Source organism: Lissotriton vulgaris, chromosome 2_1 (genome assembly GCF_964263255.1).
Source record: "Lissotriton vulgaris chromosome 2_1, aLisVul1.2, whole genome shotgun sequence".
In the NCBI taxonomy this organism is placed as follows: Eukaryota; Metazoa; Chordata; class Amphibia; order Caudata; family Salamandridae; genus Lissotriton; species Lissotriton vulgaris.
This window is the reverse complement of record NC_141687.1, coordinates 419,865,148-419,887,616: the sequence shown is the minus strand read 5'-3', so window position 1 is coordinate 419,887,616 and position 22,469 is coordinate 419,865,148. Positions and strand designations below refer to the sequence as shown.

Here is a 22,469-nt window from a genome sequence, read left to right as displayed (position 1 = left end):
CATGATGGATCACGAATGGCGTCTTCACTCATAGGAGGTGCAAGGTCTCTTTCAGCAGTGGGGATAGCCTTGGTTTGATCTATTCGCCACCCAAGGGAAAGTGTAATGTCAGCAGTTCTGCTCGTTGGAATTTCCAAGGCGGCACTCGCTAGGTGACGCTTTCTGTCGCAAGTGGAGTTGCAGTCTTCTATATGCCTTTCAGCCTATACCACTTCTGCCCAGCGTGCTGAAGATCAAGTGCGACCGGGCCGAAGTGATTCTTGTGGCTCCGGATTGGGCACGAAGAGTATTTTATCCCGAGCTGCTCAACATGGCCATCAATCCTCCGATCCGATTGCCTCTTCGGGAGGATCTTTTGTCGCAGCAGCAGGGGACGGTCCTCCACCCAAATCTGTCTAGCCTTCACCTCCTTGCGTGGAGGTTGAGTGGCGGCAGTTGACGTCGTTTGACCTGCCTCCCAAAGCCTGCAATGTTAACTTGGCAGCCAGGCGCCCCTCTACTAAGTTGGTATACGCCTGCATATGGAACAAATTTGTGGCATGGTGCAAAGCAAAGGCTGTGGATCCCCTTTCTGCACCTCTTCCTGAGTTTCTCTTGTTCCTTTTTTCTTTGGCCCAGCAGGGCTCTGCTCTGGGCACTGTAAAAGGCTACCTCTCGACCATTTCAGTCTTCCTGATGAGCCTTTTCTTTTCAAGTCCCCTGTTGTAAATAGATTCCTTAAGTGAATTACTCCTCTTTTTCCTCTTGTTCCCTTCGTAATGCCCCAGTGGGACTTGAACTTGGTGCTTACCTACCTTATGTGCGCTCTCTGAGCCGCTACATCACTGTCCTCTCAAGCTTCTTACTTTGAAAACTCCCTTTCTGGTGGCCCTCACCTCTGCACGCAGGGTGAGTGAGCTACAAGCTCTTTCTTCCAAGCTTCCCTTTCTGGATGTCTTGCTAGACAAGGTCGTCCTTAGAACTAGACCTTCCTTTCTTCCCAAGGTGGTTACTTCTTTCCAGATTGGCCAAACCATTACTTTGCCCACCTTCTTTCCGCCTCTGCATCCTTTAAAAGAGGAAGAGAGGCTCCACCGTTTGGATCCAAAACGTGCGCTTTCTTCTACCTGGATTGCACAAAGCAATTCCGGGTGGACGACCATCTCTTTGTTGGTTACATGGGTGCTAAGAAAGGTCGGGCCATGCACAAACAGACCATCTCCAGGTGGGTTGTTCTGTGCATCAAAGCTTGCTATTCTTTGGCAAAGAAGGAGCCTCCAGTGGGACTGCGCGCCCATTCCACCAGGGCAACCGCAGCCACCACTGCTTTGGGACGTGGTGTCACCCTTAATGACATCGGTCGGGCAGCTATGTGGGCTTCGCTGCACACATTCACACACACTACTGCCTGAACAGACAAGTCCGTAGAGACTGCTTCTTTGGCCGTTCTGTGCTCCAGGACTTTCTGGTGTGACTTGGTTCGCAAACCCACCTCCGGGGTTGGTATTGCTGAGGTATCTATTCTAAGGTAAGGAATCTATACTATAACTGTTTCTTTCAGATGAACAAGTTAATTACCTTCAGTAACAATATATCTGTACGAAACATAGGTTAGTTATCGATTCCTTACTGCCCCACCCATCCTCCATGTTTTGCAAACTGATTTCTAGGGTTAAGAACTTCCTTTCAGGGCCCTACTTTTGTGCACCAGTGGTCAGTGTCCTGCATGGCTCTACGCTTCTGGCGTGGAAAGTCGTGTACAGAACGGACAACGGTGCACGAGGGCAGCGTCGTAGCTACCGCGCATCATCCTGGCGACCACGACAACGAATGCGGAGTCGACCAACGCCACCTTCTGACGCGCAGGGGTACCGCTGATGAAAAAACTTTCTGGATCCAGTCTGACGCCTGGAGGTAATTCTAAAGTAAGGAATCTATAACTAACCCATGTTTCTTGCAGATATATCGTTACCAAAGGTAAGTAACTTGTTCTTTGGATATTTAAATCTACCATCAGATTGTGCGACAGTTCTTAAAGAAGCAAGAACGCCTACTACTAGAGCATGCTATACTGCAAAATGGAAATGGTTTGTTATATATTGTAGTGATCAAACCATTGATCAACTAGATGCTTCGATACAACAGATAATCTATTATCTATTGCATTTACAACATGCAGGCCTTGCCTATACATAAGTTTACACCTTCCAGCAGTAGCAGCATATCTTCAAAACAGACAACACTTATCGTTATTCAAAGTACCAGTGATTAAAGCTTTTATAGAAGGCCTTAAAAGAGTGATACCACAAAGGGTGCCACCTGCACCTGCATGGAACCTAAATATTTTTTCTAACAAGACTTGTGTCCACCTTTCTAGCCATTGCATAATTGTCTGCTACCATTCCTCTCCTTGGAAAATTGCTTTCTTAAGTGCTATCACTTCACTAAAACGGGCAGTGAATCCAGGCCTTAACGTTAGAAGAACCATTCTTCCAACTTCATAAAGACAGAGTGGTTCTTAGGACTAACTCAATGTTTCCTCCAAAAGTAGTTTCTGCTTTTCCTATTAACCAATCAGTTGAGTTACTTGTATTTTCCCTTAACCTGATTTAGTAGCAGAAAGGGCACTGCACTCACTAGATATTAAATCAGCATTATTGTATCACATTGATGGGACAAAGGACTTTCGAAAAACAAAACAACGGTTTGTTGCTTTTGCTCCCCATTATAAAGTAAAACCTATTTCAAAATCTTGCATTTCTAAATGGATTTTTAAAGGCGTCCCAAAGTCCTTTATCTATATCCCCTAGATCATATTCTGCTCATAAAATAGGAACAACCATGGCCTTCTTGGGTAACATTCCTTTAGCTGACATTTGTAAAGCATCTACATGTTCTACACCATACACATTTACCAAACCTTCATGTGTGTATGTATTAGCACGTCAGCAAGCCAATGTAGGACAAGCAGTGCTGAAGACACTTTTTCAAACCACTGCAATGCCCACTGGTTAGTCACCTCTTTTGGAGGGTACTGCTATACAGTTATGCAAAGCAGGTGTATCTAAAGGCACACATTCATCGAATGAATGATGTTACATACCCTGTAAGCATCTGTTCTTGACATGTAGAACTGTAGATCCACATGACTCTTCCCTGGTCACCAGTAGTCATTGCAGTTCATATTTTTTACATCCTACATACATGGACATCTTTATACTACACTTAGATCTTTTTTCCCACAAGAGGGAAAGAATGGAGTAACAATTGAGAGCCCATGTGCACCTTCACTGAAAGGAGGAGTCTCCTTACCTCGTGACTCTAAAAGACTTTTTCGAAGAAAAACAACTTGCAAACATCGGGACTCAATACTAGATGGCAGGAGTATGCAAAGCATATGAATCTACAGCTCTAAATGCCACGAACAGATGCTAGTAGGGTAAGTAACATAATCCTTTCCTAATTAAGAAGGGCCGTTTCCCAGGTTTCAGCTGTAAGTTCGAGCCCTAAGTAAGGGATCTACGGTCCAGATGCATCAAGCATTTTTTGCCTTCAAAAATGCCTGATTCACAGACCGAAATGCGGTCGCAAAATATTCACATTTTCCCACCTACTTCAAGTAGGTGGTAACCAATTTACAAATGGTAAGGGGTCCCCAGGAGACCCCTTCCTCTTTGTGAATGTCTGTAAACGCGTTTTCTAAGAGCAGGACGTGGTCCCTGCTCTTGGAAAATGAAAGGAAAAGTTTTCATTTTCTCTTTTGTAAAGCATCCCGCTTTCCTTTAAGGAAAACGGGCTGCTTCACAAAAAAATGTAAAACCAATCATGGGCATGGTGGTTTGCTGACCCCAGCATGCCACATCCCTGTGATTTTTGCAATTCCTAAGGGGTCGCAGATTGCGACGTACCTAATTAATATTCATGAGGTAGGTCCTTTGCGATCTCCTAGGAATCACTTTCATGCATCCCATTTTGCGATTTTCTAATTGCGAATCGAAAGAATTCGAAATTAGGAACTAACAAAATGGATTGTTGATGCATCTGGCCCCTAAGTCGGCACCCATTGCACCGCATAGGAATGTTGTAGAACGTCTTGAGTGGTGGGCCAAAGCAATCAATTTAGGTCCAGGAATTTGTGTAGATCACTTTGAAGCCCGGTGCCAGAGCAAAAGATTCCAGCTCAGCAAAAAAAAACCTGCAGGGAAGTCAGGGGTTCCTCTAAGGTGTCATCTGCATATAGACTCATGACGTGTCTCTCTCCTCCAAACTGGACACCAGTTCTACAGGGGTTGTCGCGACTCTTTGGGCCATAAGCTCCATGTATAGAGAGAACAATAGGGAGGAGACGGGGCACCCCTGTCTTGTGCCCCTGCAGATCGAGAATGCTTCGTAGGAAAGCCCATTTACACAGACCACAGCCTCCAGTCATGCATAGCTGCTGAGAATCCATCTTGTTCTTAAATTTTAATGTTAGGTTGCTGACCAGATATATTTCAGGCCACTAAACCCACCCCCTCCATTATATAACTGTTGAATGTTGCTTTTTGAGTGGCTTTAAAAGATTTTCGGTGCTCTGATGACACTAATCAATCTTGGTAATTATTTTATTACTTTTCTCTTATTACATACTCTACACAAGTACATTGTATAGTTCTTTATTAGCTACTGGTTCCTCTCCATAGCATTTGTCTGACTAATGTGGTTGTCAAGACATGAATGCATTTCTTGACGCGATGGCCCATTCCAGAGGGAGCCAAATCCTTGATGAATTCTGCATGTGGTCATAGTAGTGAAACCTCAGCTTGAATCTATGATTTCCCTTGAATTCCAGTCCCTTTTAACTTCAGTCAATTATCTTTCTTTCCCAAGATCATTTTGTATTTCAATGTAATTAAGGGTGTCCCTGACTCTCTTCTCCATTCTTCTGTTGCCTGCTGAGAATTACATCATAGGAATCTACACTTGTGAGTTTACATTGGTGGAAGAAATGATTAAAACAACTCTTCCTTGTGCTACACTGTAGCTAATTTTAGACTGACAAATAATCTTTCATGACTTCCATGTGCCATTAATATTGTGCTGCATCAGCCATTCCTTTGAAAACAAGGGGGTACGTGAACCCAGTAAGCCCAGTATCTGAGATGAGGTAGGTTTCATTATTTTCTAAAATGTGTTGGTATTTTTGGGAGCTGTAGGTCCAATGCCATATAGCTACTGTAATCCTCATTCTTGAGTAAGTGAAATACATTAATTTTGATTTGTGGTTCTTTTTAATATCTTTACTTTATTCCTAAACTAACCCTTTATTTCCTCTCAGCTTTATTTTCTAGGTAGTCTATGCTTGCCATATGTTATAGTGTAGGTTAACATAAGAAAACATATTCCCCTTCCAGTAAATCATCCAGAGTCAGCCAATCAGTCCCTCTCCTGTACTTTTGTCAATTTTATACTTTTAGAGTATTTGTTTCTAATGGGCATAATTGGGGCATTGGGAGTCTGGGACCTCTAGTAGAAACATGATGTGTATCCCATAGCAACATATGTTTATATACAATGAGATCTAATGCTCCCAATTGTGCTGAAAAAGAGGTTATGGCTTAGCTGTAACTGGTGTAGGCAATTTCTGTGTTTGGTCTACTACATTATAATGTGTTCTTATTTACTGATACATAGAAAATGATGAATGTTCATCATGTTTAGGTTGTGGGAGCAAAATGGCAGACTCCACATGCATGGCCTGTGCTCCTTAGCTGCCTTCCAGTGCTTTTCCTGACAAACGTTCCCCTCTGCAGATCCCTTCAGATGTCCACTCACCCCAGCCTCACCAAAATGTGCTGAAAACTGGTGTTCCATTTCACTGTCACTGGGAAATAAGATTGTTGATTAGCATGGTTAAGTTACACCCTTGATTACTACTGTATCAGTTTACAAGCCCTTAGTATAAATTGTTTTTTAAAGCAAGGGGATGCTTTACATGTTTACCTCCTACATACCAGATGCCTCTCTGTTGTATATTTTTCGAATTTTGATGAAGTATGTGATTTTTACTACATTGTCTGCAGTGGTTGATTTGGTTCATTAAATCCTTTTCAGGATCAGTCTATGATGTTTGGAAGTGACAGGAGCAGATTTATGGAGGGGAAACGTGCCGTAGAAGACAAGAACCTTGGTCCTTTAGTGAAAACAATCATGACTCGCTGTATTCAGTGCACAAGATGCATCAGGTAAGTCGTGCTCCTAATCTTTAGTTCACTGCAGTTAGTTTTTCATATAACTTGCATATAATTGACTGCTCCACGGCATCTGGCTATTACAAAGTTACCTCCAAATGACTTGGATTGATGAGTGTGGTGTCTTGAAGAAGTGTCTGTAAGCAAGACATCATCTCCTTATAACATGAAAGAACTGAGGATGCCTTTCCAATACCGTTGAGCACCCTTGCTAAGAAATTACCATTAACATGTGCATGGGATTTAGGGTTGTGGGGTAAGAGATGTTTTAATTTTTTTCTTCTGTTTATTCTGATGATTTTGAAATCATAACCAGAAAAGTATTTATTTAGTGCTTATGTAGACCTAAGAAAAACATTGATTCTTAACATGGACTTTTGAGAAAATTTATAAACAACATGTTTCCATTGTTAGCTTAGTGGATGGCACAATAGGTGCCACCGACCACAAGTGGCATTTAACTTTCCATGCTTATGGATGTACATCCGCACCACAAACTGTAGCCTCTTTGAAAATCCGGTTCTGAGCAGATTTCAACATGTTTTATGGGTCCGAGCATATACACTGGGCACTGATAGTAGTGCCCCATGTTAGAGTTCAAGATTACCAGCACAAGTGTCTCATCAAAAAATGAAAACCTGGTACTGACCACCCAAAAGGGGTCACTTCGCAACTTGTGCGCAGTTGCATTTGAAAAAATTGTATTGCATGCTAACCTGAAAAGTTTGGGGTATTACATGTTTATTTCATGAAGGTGGTGTTTTGAAAGTGCTGTTATGTCTACAAGATATGAATGGAACTTGTCTAAGGTTTGAAGGGTTCCCAGTTCAGGGCACTTTCACGAGATAGAAATAAATCTCTGGAATCACTAACCAACATGTTCATTGTAGAGAGGTTATCTTTTAGCAAAAAGAAAGTAATATATTTAAAAATCCACAAGAAAATTAAGATAGCTTTAAAAATACAGGGAGTACCTGCTGAAAACTTAGTATTTTCACCCCTTTTAAAAAAGTAAAATGAAAGGAAACTGTTCTAATGAATGTACCATCACGTATAAGTCTCTGTATAGTCTGTTGCACATGGAAACAAAATTGAGCAACCTGATATCCCCAAGGGCATCCGGTTTTAAGGCTCAATTGACCGTCAAGGAAGAAGTCTTAAAAATACTTTGAATTAATCTACAATACTATATTAGTTTAAGTTGCTGTAGGTGTTTTTGATCCCTATCTCAATGAACATGACAATTACACGTGTCTTCCTGTTTACATGGATTGAGACCCTGGAGCTTAGCTCTGAGATTAAAGGGAAATGCACAGTGCACCCCCTCTTTTACAGAGTGGCTATTGCACTCTCTACCTAAGCTCTGGGTGGGTGACAGTGGTGACCGCATTCATTTATTTTCAGGGGTGCTTGTACCCCTGTATCCTTTAGGAGGAGTTATATACCAGCTTCCATCTAGTAAATGTTCCGCGTCTCCATTACCTAAATTCATTTGCCTCTGTCTTATGGGGATGTGTATTTTGTGAACTAGGGGTGTCAGTGGGTGAGAATAGTGAGCATTGTGTTAATGTGCGACAAGCTGGTATTTTTTTCTGCGGGCATTCTGGCTTGGTGGGTTGAGGTAAGCACCAGCTCTTGTCTGTATTTAACAGGGACTCCTTTTTGCTGGAACAGCCCTCTTCTTTCTGCTGTGTGATGGTCAGGGGCTCCTGTCTGGAGTTTATTAAAATTCCTTTCTGGGGCATAGTGAGATCGCTCCAGGAGACGGGTCCTCACGGGTCCAGGAGAAGGGTCCTCACGTGGACTGGTCAAGCAGTGAAGTGTAGGAAGTATGCCCCTGGATTGGAACGGCGCCTAGGGTTCAAAAGTAGCAGATCCCCTGATTGTATTAGCATGTCCGTCAGGGCATGATAAGTCTGGCCTCATCTGCCAGTTGGTTGTTCAAGGCTATTCTTTTCTCACCAGGCATTCATAAGGGGTTGTCAAGGAACCAGAGAACTAGGAGTGTAATCCAGGGAAGTTGAATTGTAATTGAAACCAAGGTTGAACTTGGTGTCCAACTCTGTCCTTGCTTGTCCGGCACTTGGGGCAAGTAGCTTCATCCTCTTGGGTCCCATGCTATTAAAATATCTAGACTGTGATCACTGAGTTCCCTTGTACAGGCCCTCGCCCCTTTTGTGTCATCTGAGTGTGTCCACGTGAGCTGAACCCTCTTGAGCCGCTAATGGCTACTGAACTAATGGGTCTCCAATAACTGTGCCAAGATACCAAGCACTCCTAACCAGATCCCTGACACCACCAGAGTGTTGTTCTCACCAAGGAAGAGTGGGCACTTCTTTTGTTTTGAGTGGGTGGATCAGGAACATTTGATTTATATCATCTGCTGAAGCAATATCACTGCACTACAAATATTGGTACCATTGCTCTAGATTTGAAGAGTAACCCTGTGCAACATGGTCTGTAAAATACAGTGTTAACTGTTTTGTTCGCGGCATATGAGCTGCAGATCCTACACTTAGCAGTAGATCACCAACCTGGTGTTGGGCTCGGATCATTGCAGGTTGATGTCTTCTTGGAAGAAGTCTTTGTAGTCACGAGATAGGCGACTCCTCCCTTGGACAATACTGCGCATGGTCATCGACTCCATCCTCAGATTGTTTTTTTTCCGCCACTGGGTTCGGATGAAAGTTTTCCGCTCCGGCTAGAAAAGACTTTTCACGAGGTTTGCAACCTCTGCCTCTCGCCAGAACACGACGAGTCGACCTGCACAGCCTGCGCCTTCTTCAGATCGAAGAAGACCATCCAGGACCGGAGGGCCCGTCGACACGAGATGAGGAGTTCAGCACCGGAGACCATCTTTGAGGAGGAGATCGTCGAAGAAGACTTCTCCGAGGACGAAGATCCAATCGAAGATATCTCTGAGGACGAGGCTCCACTCGGCGCAGAGGAAGACTCTCCTGATATCTAGATCATATCGGGGGCAGAGGATTCGGACGATTCAATTCCATCTCGACAACCCGTGAGTACATCTGCCCCTGCACGACAGACACTACCCAAATAAAAGGCAACGGTCAGCACTCAACCCATGGGGCCCAGTCAAGCCCGAAATTTACCCTCTAACGCCCCGCCTACGGGCCCGGCTCCGAGGAAAGAGAATACGCCTTCTGTTGCCTCGGCACCGATGAAACACCATGTGCCAATTACACCTCCTCCATTGGCACCGAAACATCCTTCGATACCAAAGGACTCGTCGGCACCGAAGACAAAACGCCTTTCGGTGCCCAAAGACAAGGACACTTAAGCACCTGTACCAAAAGACACATCGGTGCCTAAGCCATAACCCGTACCGGACCCGAAAGCTTCGACTACAAAACCTTCCAGTTCCAAAAACAGAGGGGAAGCAAGATTCCGGCGCCACAGGCCTAGCAAAACCTGTCTCCACGCCGTAACATCCAATATCGGTACCAAAGACCCCATATAAGACTAAACAACCTTCCGCACCGAAAACATTGCCACGGTACTCAATTACTCCTCCTAAGGCAAAGAACACTAGACAACCTCTATCGGCACCAAAGAAATTGACGCCGAAGAAGATTATGGAAGAGGAAGAGCTGTTTACACCACATCCTAGACAGATAAAATTCCATATTAATCCAAAAACTGGACATGTGGAAGCAATTCCTTATAAAAAAAGACCAGCTTACACCTGTGGTTCCTGCCAAAAAGGATTGTGCAACTTCTCCAATGCACCCTTCCTCTGCTTCACCTTCTTCCTCTCCTATTACTCCATAAATTTTACCTATAACTTCTCCTATTCAATCTCCTGCATCATCACACCACACTGACGAGGAGTATGATTTAGGTGGGTGGCATGATGTACCAGAGCCACATACATACCCTTTAGATGAGGATATCAACACAGAATATCCCAAGAAGGACGATGCATATAATTTTGCACCAAACCATGCACCAGACATCCCTGATCTTCAGTACTACCCAACAAAACCTTCCCCTACAGACGATAGTATTTGGTTTAATCATTTATTAAACAGAGCTGCACTTTACCATGGGGTTCCTATGCACTCTGATGCCATTGAGGAAGACTTCTTGTTAGACACGTTTGAACAGTCACAGAGGTCTACCCAAATATTACCAATGATCAAAGGAGTCATTAAACATGCTCCAGAGATTTTTTTAAGATCCAGTACGGTGTAGGGTGCTAAATCCCAGAATAGAGAAAAAGTATAGACCAGCACCAGCTGATCCAGTATACATTAAGGGACATCTGCCATTAGACTCCTTGGTAGTGTCAAATGCACGTAAAAGGGTCAATTCTCAAACTTCTGGGGACACACCCCGCCTGACAAAGAATCCAAGATTATTGATGCTTCAGGGAAACTAATTGCTGCACAAGCAACAAACATATGGCGCATAGCAAATACACAAGCCTTACTCTCACGCTACAACACAGCTCATTACGACCAACTAGAAAAGTTAATGGAACACCTACCAGATCAACACAAACATCTGGCATCAGAGCTTTTACAGGAAGGCAAATTAATATCTAATGCCTCAATTAAATACGCACTATATGTAGCTGACACAGCATCCAGAGCAGTTAACACTAGTGTTATTCTCAGGCGTCACGCATGGTTACGCATTTCAGGTTTCAAACCAGAAGTACAAACTACCATCCTGAACCAGCCCTTCAATCAGAACCAATTGTTCGGGCCGGAAGTAGATAATACACTAGAAAAGATGAAGAAAGACACAGACACCGCTAAGTCTATGGGGGCATTACAATCCACCCAAACTAGATGTTCTTTTCACCGCTCCTCTTATAGAGGAGGCTCCAAGCAGACCGGCGCAGATACAACATCATCTTTTAAAAGGCACACACAAACCTCCTCTAATAAAGGCTACTTTAGAGGAGGATACAGAGGCAATAACAACAAGGGAAGAGGTAGAGGTAATAACAACAACCGCTCCTCTTCCACTCCCAAAGAGTGACTTCCCTCTGTCTCCCCTACAGCATTCCACTCCTGTGGGGGGCAGACTTTCACAGTTCCTACCTGTCTGGAACTCCATCACAACAGACAGGTGGGTAAGACGAATTATCCAACATGGCTACTGCCTAGAACTCACAGCAACCCCCCAAACATACCACCCAGGCAGCGTCCAATGTCTGCAGAACACATAACTCTGCTTCAACAGGAAGTTCTAGAACTTCTACAAAAAGATGCTATTCAAGTAGTTCCGTTAGAGGAACAAGGAACAGGAGTTTACTCCATGTACTTCCTAATTCCCAAAAAGGAAGGGACATTAAGACCAATTCTCGACCTCACTACATACAATCAGATCATTTTCACATGATCACTTTACAACAAGTACTCCCATTACTACAACAGGGAGACTTTCTGTCCACACTAGACCTAAAGGACGCCTACTTTCACGATCCAATACATCCTGCGCACAGGAAGTATTTAAGGTTTGTCATACAAGGGCAACACTATCAGTTTAAAGTCCTTCCATTCGGGGTCACAACAGCACCACGATTGTTTACAAAGTGCTTAGCAGTAGTGGCAGCACATCTCAGAAGACAACAAATACATGTCTTCCCCCTACCTCAACGACTGGCTCATAAAAGCAAAATCGTTCAACCAGTGTGCACAACACACAAAACAAACACTGCACAACTTAGGGTTTGCGATAAACTACACCAAGTCGCACCTAGAGCCTTCGCACGTTCATCAATATCTAGGAGCTACTATAAACACATCTGTAGCTCTAGCATATCCCAGTCAAGCCAGGATTCAGAGTATTCAGAACTTAGTCTCCCTTTTTCAATGCCAGCACTCTCTCCAAGCCAGAGTGTTCATGAAACTAGTAGGCATGATGGCGTCTTGCATCTTCATAGTTCTTCACGCAAGACTGCAAATGCGCCCACTACAAGAATGTCTAGCACAACAGTGGAATCAGGCTCAAGGTCAGCTCACAGACCTGGTGTTGGTAGACAGCCGTACATATCTCTCTTCAATGGTGGAACACCAAAAACTTGACAAAGTGCCGGCCGTTCCTAGCTCCTGTTCCACAGATAGTGCTCACGACAGATGCATCCCTCACAGGATGGGGAGCCCATCTCTTGCATTATACCACACAAGGTCAGTGGAACAATCAAAAGAAACAGTTCCACATCAACCATTTGGAGTTGCTAGCAATTTTTCTACCACTCAAAACTTTTCAAGTACAAATCCAAAACAAAGCTGTCCTAGTCCGGACGGACAGTATGACAGCCATGTATTATATATAAAAACAGGGGGGGGGGCACACTCTCTGCAACTGTCCCAACTTGCACAGAACATTTGGAGATGGGCCATTCCTCAAAACATGCATCTGACAGTAGAACACCTTCCAGGAATTCACAACCAGATAGCAGATCTGTTGAGTCGCCAGTCACAACAGATTTACGAATGTGAGTTGCACCCACAAGTTCTTCAACCATTCTTCCAAATGTGGGGGAATCCACAAATAGACCTGTTTGCCACCCACGAGAACACAAAATGCCCAACCTTTGCCACCAGGTTTCCACACCCACGGTTGGAGGGGAATGCAATATGGATGAACTGGTCAGGCAGATTTGCGTACGCTTTTCCGCCTCTCCCACTCATTCCACTAGTAGTACGCAAGCTAAAACAACAGTCTCTCAAACTAATACTAGTGGCCCCCACATGGGCACGTCAGTCGTGGTTCACCATGCTACTAGATCTCTCACCGGTTCCACATCAGAAATTACGGCTCACGCCATCCCTGTTAACACAGAACCATGGAGAAATAAGGCACCCAGAACCAAGCCAACTGAATTTGGCGATCTGGCTCCTGAAGTCCTAGAGTTTGGTTACTTAAACTTACCACCAGAGTGTATGAATATAATTAAAGAAGCTTGAAGACCCACTACCAGAGGATGTATGACGTTACAACGCAGGCTATTACAACGCCTGCCTTTACAACGCGGTTTTTACATCGCATACCTTTACAACGCATAGCGCTTAGAGGTGCTGGATAGTGAAAAGTTTAATTTTCTATTCCAACTCCAGTCCCCGTGGACACTAGGGAAGGTGTTGGATAGAAAATTAAACTTATTCCCTATCCTAGAGCGCCCCCCAGCGCAATGCGTTGTAATGGTTTGCGTTGTAATGACCTCGTTGTAATGGTAGTGCATTGTAAAAGTTTCGTTGTAAAGGCTGTTTACCACTACCAGAGCATGCTATGCTGCTAAGTGGAAACGGTTTGCAATATACTGTAACAACAATCACATGTTTCCATCCAAAATATAATTTGCTACCTTCTACACCTCCAAAGGTCCAATTTGGCTTATTCTTCCATACGCCTGCATCTAGGAGCAATTGCAGCATATTTACAAAATAGACAACATCTATCTCTCTTTAGAGTACCTGCAATAAAGGCATTTATGGAAGGATTAAAGCAAATAATCCCACCTAGGTTACCACCTGATCCAGTATGGAACCTAAATGTGGTCCTTACAAGACTCATGGGACCCCCTTTTGAGCCGTTACATAAATGTGAACTGCAATTCCTAACATGGAAAACTGCTTTCCTTGTTGCCATCACCTCTCTCAGAAGAGTTAGTGAAATACAAGCATTCACAATAGAAGAACCATTTTTTCAAATACATCCTAACAAAGTGGTTCTTAGACCCAATCCTAAATTCCTGCCAAAAGTGATTACTCCGTTTCACCTTAACCAATCAATAGAGTTACCAGTGTTTTTTCAAAAACCAGACTCTGTTGCAGAAAGGGCTTTACACACCTTAGATGTGAGAAGAGCTCAACTATACTACACAGACAGGACCAAATCCTTCAGAAAGACTAAACAACTATTTTTTGTATCTTTCTCTCCACCACACAAAGGTAATCCCATCTCTAAAGGAGGAATTGCCAGATGGATTGTAAAGTGTATTCAAATATGCTATCAAAAAGCTAAGCGTACACTAATAGTGCCTCCTAGAGCACACTCTACTCGTAAACTAGGAGCCTCTATGGCTTTCTTAGGAAACATACCACTAGAGGACATATGCAAGGCAGCAACATGGTCTACAATACACACCTTCACTAACACTATTGTGTTTATGTGCAAGCCAAGCAGCAAGCTGCAGTGGGCCAAGCTGTCCTTAAAACACTTTTTCAGTATGCTGCAACGGATACAAGCGACCACCGCTAGGGGAGACACTGCTGCACAATCGTTGCTAAGTGTAGGATCTGCAGCTCATATGCCTCGAACGGAAAATGCTACTTACCAGAATGCATCTGTTCTTGGTATGTAGAGCTGCAGAGTCCTACACGCCCTCCCGCCTCCCCGGGTCTTGTATCCGTTCCAGTACTCATCTTACTTAGATGCACACGTATGGACATCTTTTCTCTTTACTTCTACTAACTCCATCATTTCCCATCATGGCAAAAAACAATCGAATGATGGAGTCGATGACCATGCGCAGTATTGTCCAAGGGGGGAGTCACCTATCTCGTGACTACAAAGACTTCTTCCAAGAAGACAACAACCTGCAATCATCTGAGCCCAACACCAGGTTGGCGATCTATTGCTAAGTGTAGGACTCTGCAGCTCTACATGCCAAGAACAGATGCATACTGGTAAGTAGCATTTTCCTTATACTGCGTAGCGTCTGGGTGCTACAATACTGTTTGGCGTCAAAGTCCTGACCCAGAGTGTTGTAGAGTCTTCTGGTTTTCACTGTGTATCTTAGCTTTAACTTTAGTATGGTTTGCTTATTTGTGTTAAAGTATTTTTCTTTTATAAAGTAAAGCATTGAACTTATTAGATTTTATTACGGTATATATTGTATTCTGAATGTCTATCGCACTTCACCGCCTCCTCGACTAAACCTTGAACTTCTCTTACCTGCTACCCTGAAAAAGTCATGTGCTATAGAGTAGTACGTGTCTATCTAGTTTGGGGTCCAGTAGTGCTGTGGCCCCAGCTATGAACAACTCCAATTGATGCAACTGGAACCCAGCAAGTCCTCAGAAAATCTATCATCAAAAGTTATAAAACTAAATTATGCAGCGCCTCATTTATTGCATAGGGATAATTTTTCCCCTTTCCTTCCTTCTTTCTCAATAACTTTTGGGGTACAGTATTTCAGTGTTCGACTGCAATAGAAGATTGTTTTTTTTTTTGTAGTATTTTTAAAAGCCGAAATGAAACAGGAAGAGCTTTGAGCAGCCTGCCGCAGATAAAGCTCTCCTTTCAAACAGTGACTCCCTGCCTCTGACCTCACAGTCCACCACTCTGAGAATGGTAACCTTTCCATTTAATTTGCGTCTTGGCAGAGGATAACAAAAAACTATTGGCTGTGAAATGATGCCAAGAAAAGATTCAAATAAAATTCTGCTCTTCCCCAGACTATACTTCAGAGAGTGTAAATTATCCTGAAGGGTCTGGCTCAGGACATCTGAGTTGTTCTTTGCAGAAGGGTTTGCTAAACCCCACACGAACTGCATCTACTCCTGTTATACTACTTATTAGTAAAGAAGAAACCTTTCACTATTTTGATTGTTGTTATATTTTGGATCTGGAAACACCAACAGTTGCTCTTCATCTGAGCATCCCTCATCTTTACCCAGGTGACTGAGTGGCACCCACATTCCCATTTGCAAAACACATCAGAAATGTCATTGGTTACATAAAGGAATCTCCCTGTACCGTTTACTTGAGCTGCCTGTTCTCTCAAGTTAACACTGTTGTTCAAGTGCATGGCGGTGGTAGGAGCAGCTCTATAGTCACAGGGCATATTTGTCTGCTCATAGTAAAACCAAGTCTGCGGTTCAGCCTCAGCAGGAATGCGATTCTGGCTGCAGAGGCATCCATTTCAATTTATAAGGATAAACAAATTGTGATACAAGCTTCAATCTAAGTCGTATTGACTCCTTTGCAAATGCTTATAAACATAAACGAAAAACTCCTAGCAGATTACAACTCTACAGTGACCATTAGGAACACAGAGGGCTGACCTATTTCCCTCACCTAGATCAAGAAGAGGAAAGCAAGGGGAGGTTATAACAAAGGCATCAGTCCTAACATCTTCTAAAAAAAATATAAGAGTCCAGGTTCTCGATCAAGTACTGTGCTTACTTCCCTGAAATGACTTCGGCTTAACTTTAAACATGCCGTATATCATACCCTGAGATGGGAGTAATAACCTCAAATAACGCTCGACACTAATTTCCTGACCAGAACATTGGGCCAATGAAACCTATAAACTAACTCTGGACTTGCAGTTTCCATCAGCTTATTTAGCAGTCAACCAGAAAGACAACATAAAATGCAGAAACCTATTATAGAATCTTTACTTTATAGTGTCCCTCCAGCGAGATAAAAACATTGGAACCAAATCCCAGTACTTTCCATATAATTTACACCTCCATTGACAAAATACCGTTCTTGTAACATTTTAATGGAATTGCTTACTGACAATATTATCAACTCTAACATCATTATCCTCCTCTTTGCTTTTAACTTGCATTGGAACGACTCTAATTACTTTGTATTATTTTCGATAGCCTCTTGTGTAGTTGATTACAATCTCATTCAACTCTGTAAAACACTTACACACCCTCATTGCCACATAGAGGCCACTGAAGATAGATTCTTAGCTGGCACAGGTCTCACCATCATTTCATGCTCTTATCAATCATCAGAATCTGATCCAACAGACAATGAAAGACCAAAAAAGAGAGCGAGACCTAAGAAACGTAGTCAAGGACACTTTTAGCCAAAGGTCATCAATGCAAAGCAAATCAATAAACTCAAAAATCATCAACATTCTGTAAGAAAGTGGCTCTGTATATACTGGATCAAACTCCCCAGAGGTTTGGCAGAAGCCAAAGTTAGATATAAACCTTACTCTCTAAAGTTGTAGCTTGGTCGAGCAGTAATACCAAAGGGGATGATGGACGGAGCGTTTGAGCAAATCAAACACTCACCCCCAGTCAGCTGATCTGGGTTTAATCCATCACCATTCTTTAGCTCACTCCATCACTCCAGTTCAGACATGGCCATATGCAAATCAGTCTGACCCTGTGCCTCATGGGAACAGTCCAGCCCGAACTGCCAAGCCATATCTTCCCTGGACCGAAACAAGCATCCTGGGACCGATTTCGGATTCATAATCCTCATCAGCGAGCTTATCTTGAATCCAGTGGTAGAGTGAGCAAGGGACACACGTCTGGGCATACTCTGCCAACGTAGGGCGAACAAAGCGATACCAAAGGGCAGTAAGGCAGTATCAGAGGACAGTGTAAAGCATTTGTTGTTCACACTCGGTCAGCAAATGGTCTCACACACTCAAGAACTGAACTCTAAGCCAATTGTTTGTATAAAAATATACAGTTTTATTTTTAGGATCAACAAGGTATCAAAATATACTTTCTCATGATGAGTTACTTTAGTTAAATACTTTTCAAATAGACATTTGAGTACAATAGTTAGTTGTTGCAATAGGCAACAAACTTTCAAACACAATTTTACATTGAACTCAATGGGAATTTTTTAGTTAAATGCAATTAGTTACTTTATAGATTACTTTTCTAACCACAGGACTGGATCCTAGATTCTGTCCTGGGACATCTCCTGTAAACAATTAAGTAACGGTGTTTTGGTTACAGTAGTGATTTTCAAGGAATAATATTGTATTTTAAAAGTTGACACTTGGAAACTTTTTCACATAGAATCACCAATGTTATCCTATGGGAGGAAATTCACTTAGCAGGTAAGTAGTCTGAACTTTACTTTTTTAGGTCTCGTCCTATTAATCGCTCAAGCGATAATAGGACGAGAGTATTGAGGGCAAACCAAGCTCTGAAACCACCAGGCGTGTTACGTCGAGTGCATGTGCTTGTGCACGCGCTTACCATTTGCTCCCCGAGCTACACTTCAAAGGGATCCGCTCCCCCGCCCCTGCTTCACACTTTTCACGGCCACCAGGCCGTGTCTCGCTTTTCTCCTCCCCCTCCCCTCACCACAACAATGCCAAGAGCTTGTTTTTAAACTTCCTGAAATAGGCGTAAAATATTCTCTAGCTTTATCGATTCTGCAAACCTCTTCGGCCTTTGACTGTGATCGCAGTAGCATTACAGCTTTCCATGGCATGAGCTGCTATATATATTTAATCACTGTTAAACAAGCGTAGTCTACAGCGCGGCCATTTGTTAAACTTCCGAAGGTTTCTCAATCAGACTCCTCGTAGTGATCGCATCGACTTTCGTTGGATGAACGTTTACGTCTGCCCTACCACGAGTCAACATGTTTGACCTACAGTTTACCCACCCAAATCTTCAGTGGACATGGTCTCAAAAGCTCAAGAAATATTCCAGGAGCTGTGGCGTCCTTTCTGCCCTTTCAAGCTGGTCTTAAAGGCCTTTTCTGTGTACAGTAACTTCAGGCACGCACTTCCCAACGGAGCATTTGAAGTCCGCCTCAGACAGCAGACTTCCACCCCTAATCACATTCAAATGCGTGTTCAAAGCTCTCTGTAAACAGTGTGCTTGTCCGTGCCAGGCTGCAGCCGCAGGCAGCGCACACATGCCTCCCGCAGCTTGCGCTCAGAGTATGGTTTTCAGAGCAATCAAAGGACTGCCTGAAATTGCATTAGCAGAGACTTGTAATTAGACTCGCTATCAGGCTCTTGAAGGCATGATGCCACATTGCCTCGGGCACTTTGTTCGCTTGCCACTGCCTCCGCCTACCATTGGATAACAAACGTTGGCAAAGTCAATGGGCTTTGCATGCACATAGGGTGCGAAGGGATGTATCCTTTGCATGGCATCAGAAAACTGTCATCAAGGATTGGAGTGGTGTGAAACTATGAAAAGGCCTGTGGAGTGACTGCGAGTGGTACATTTGTGGTTGTTTTGTTTGGGAGTGTAGGCTGGCTCTGTTTTGTGTTGCAGATGTAGACGGTAAGATGGGATGCGGACTAGTGTTTGTGTGCATTGGGGGGATATCTGTTACTTAGGCAGAGCAGATATACTATGCATTCTATGTGCGCTGAGTTCAAATGAGGCACACGTGTGCACAGTGTGGTGCTTAGGTATCCTGTGCGTCGTCACAGTACGTGCCTAGCAGGTATTGATTGCACGCATGACATATTTACAAATGGTAAATCATATAGCTGTGCCTGCCGCGCAACTGGATTGCAGAATGTATGCAGTGAGTGTATTGTATTGAAGGGAACTTCCGAGAATGTATGCCGTGGACACTATACACACATACATGCTCTGTATTTTCGGAGGTAAACGCTTCTAGTCACATTGTGTGCATTGTTTGACTATTTAACGCGTCTACCTTGTATTGTAACATTGTGTTGACGTGTTTTGGTGTCTATTCTGCATGCGAGCTGAGGATGTTTTGAGAGCACGTGTCAAATGTTGGATGTATACACATGTCGAAGATGATTTATATGCCCTCAAAAATGTCTCCGTAAACCTGATGTGTACTATGTGCTTTTGTCTGCATGTGTGTGTTTATGCTGCAGGCAGTGCATCTGTACACATTGTGTTGTAAGTCTGCTCTGATAATTTTTATTTTTATTTTACCCGTAGCTACACACCGGCTGAAAATTATATGTCTGTGACAAATGGTGACCATGTGCAATATGCGTGTATCCCTGCTACATGCTGCGAATGTATGCATATACAATGTGTGCACACATTCATAGATACTTCGAGTGTACAAATACTAATGCGTGCTAGAGCATAACAACTGTAAATGTGGTGTATTCAATCATTCATTAGTATCCACAATCCAATGATCAAGATGGGGGCTCTGAATCCTCCTACCAAAGAGTCCGATTGGAGGTACGCCAGGGTTCCTCAATGCCTTGTTGTCCTTTCTGCCCTCTATTAGACTTGTTTTTCCCTTGTTTTTCTGCCCTTATGCCCTCTGTGAGACTCGTTTTTTGTGCCTTTCTGCCCTCTGTTAGACTCCGTTTTTGTGCCTTTCTGCCCTCTGTTAGGCTCGTTTTTTGTGCCTTTCTGCCCTCTGCATCACCACATCATCACTCAGCGCTACCCCAGCATCACTCAGCACCACCACATTATCACTCAGCACCACCACAGCACCACTCAGCGCCACCCCAGCATCACTCAGCGCCACCACAACATCACTCAGCGCCACCACAACATCACTCGGCGCCACCACTCAACACCACCACATCATCACTCAGCACCACCACATTATCACTCAGCACCACTCTGCACCACCACAGCACCACTCTGCACCACCACAGCACCACTCTGCACCACCACAGCACCACTCTGCACCACTGCAGCACCACTCGGCAGCACCACTCGGCAGCACCACTCGGCACCACCACAGCACCACTCGGCACCACCACAGCACCACTCGGCACCACCACAGCACCACTCGGCATCACCATAGCACCACCACAGCACCATTCAGCACCACCACAGCACCACCACAGCATCACTCAGCGCCACCCCAGCATCACTCAGCGCCACCACAATATCACTCAGCACCACCATTCAGCACCACCACATCATCACTCAGCACCGCCACATCATCACTCAGCATCACCACATTATCACTCAGCATCACCACAGCACCACTCGGCACCACCACAGCACCACTCGGCACCACCACAGCACCACTCGGCACCACCACAGCACCACTCGGCACCACCACAGCACCACTCTGCACCACCACAGCACCACTCGGCACCACCACAGCACCACTCGGCATCACCATAGCACCACCACAGCACCATTCAGCACCATCACAGCACCATTCAGCACCACCACAGCACCACTCCGCACCACCACAGCATCACTCAGCACCACCACAGCATCACTCAGCACCACCACAGCATCACTCAGCACCACCACAGCATCACTCTGAGCAACCACTGCATCACTCTGTGCAACCACTGCATCACTCTGTGCAACCACAGCATCACTCTGTGCAACCACAGCATCACTCTGTGCAACCACAGCATCACTCTCTGCAACCCCAGCATCACTCTGCGCAACCCCAGCATCACTCTGCGCAACCACAGCATCACTCTGCGCAACCACTGCATCACTCTGCACTACCACAGCATCACTCTGCACTACCACAGCATCATTGCACTACCACAGCATCACTGTTCAAATATGTTCTCTCAATGTTTCAAGCTTTATTACAAATGTCACAAAAAGATGTTAATATTTCTCTTCTGTTCTTACAATCACTTTTATTTAAGTATTCATTATTTGAAAAAAAGTAACGTAAATACAAAACATGTTGCATTACAAATGCTATAGGGGTCACATTTGCGAAAGTTATAACTATTGGCATTGTAAATGACAAAGCTATTATTTTAGCTATTTTCAAAAACAACACATAAATAAAAAAATTGCCATTTACAAGACCAATAGCTCAAACTTTCCTAATGCGAGACCTATTGCATTGCAAGTGCTTGTCTTACTCAGTGTTGGATCCTGGATCCAGCACTGGTGTATCTCCTGTAAACAATTGAAAGAATGTGTTTAGGTTCATACAGGCGCTTTTTAACACCTTGGCTGCTATGGCTTTGAACTCTTTTGGGAGGCTTTGAACTCTATTGTTCATGACGAGCTCAGCTCGTCATCCGCACAGCTCGACCGTGCCTCATGACGAGCTGAGCTCGTCATGAGCATGGAAGGGGTTAAGGAATATTTGTAAGTTTTCAAAATCGACACTTTAAAACTTTTCTGGTGAAAACCAGACCAAGGATTCCTATGGAGGAAAATTGAGTTAACAGTAAATCATGGTTATAGTTACTTTTCAGGTTCAGTGATGGGCTGAAAGGTACAGCACTGGGGTCTCTCCTGATAACAGGTGAGTAAATTGGAATTCCTTCGGCTGATTTTAGATGAATATTTTAAAGTTTCGAAACTCCAAACCTAGAAGAATTTCAGTAAAGTGAGTTTTTTTTTTTTTTTTAATTTGTGCGGTAATGTTATCAACATATAATCGTACAGAAAATGTTGTCATTATCATTTCACATATGTTTGGTTGTACTTTACACATATATTGTCCATTGCAGTTTTCTTTTTTTCGAACGGCTATAACATTCTAAACTCCCCCCTCCCCCAACCCCTAGCACTTACAGATCTTACAATTTATTCTCTTTCTGGCAATGTCCCATTGTCCCATTCTATGATATTTTTCCTTTCTTTTGTCGTTTCT

The 22,469-nt window shown here is 43.7% G+C and overlaps 1 protein-coding gene across 2 annotated transcripts in view; it reads left to right on the top strand.

The window, feature by feature from the left end:
• Nucleotides 1-22,469, top strand: part of NDUFS1 (NADH:ubiquinone oxidoreductase core subunit S1) — a 657,173-nt gene that overhangs the window by 163,787 nt on the left and 470,917 nt on the right. For both annotated transcript variants that reach the window (XM_086955308.1, XM_086955309.1), the window contains exon 7: nt 6,073-6,203. In XM_086955308.1, coding sequence (XP_086811434.1) covers nt 6,073-6,203 — 131 coding nt within the window. The remainder of the gene's footprint in view (nt 1-6,072; nt 6,204-22,469) is intronic.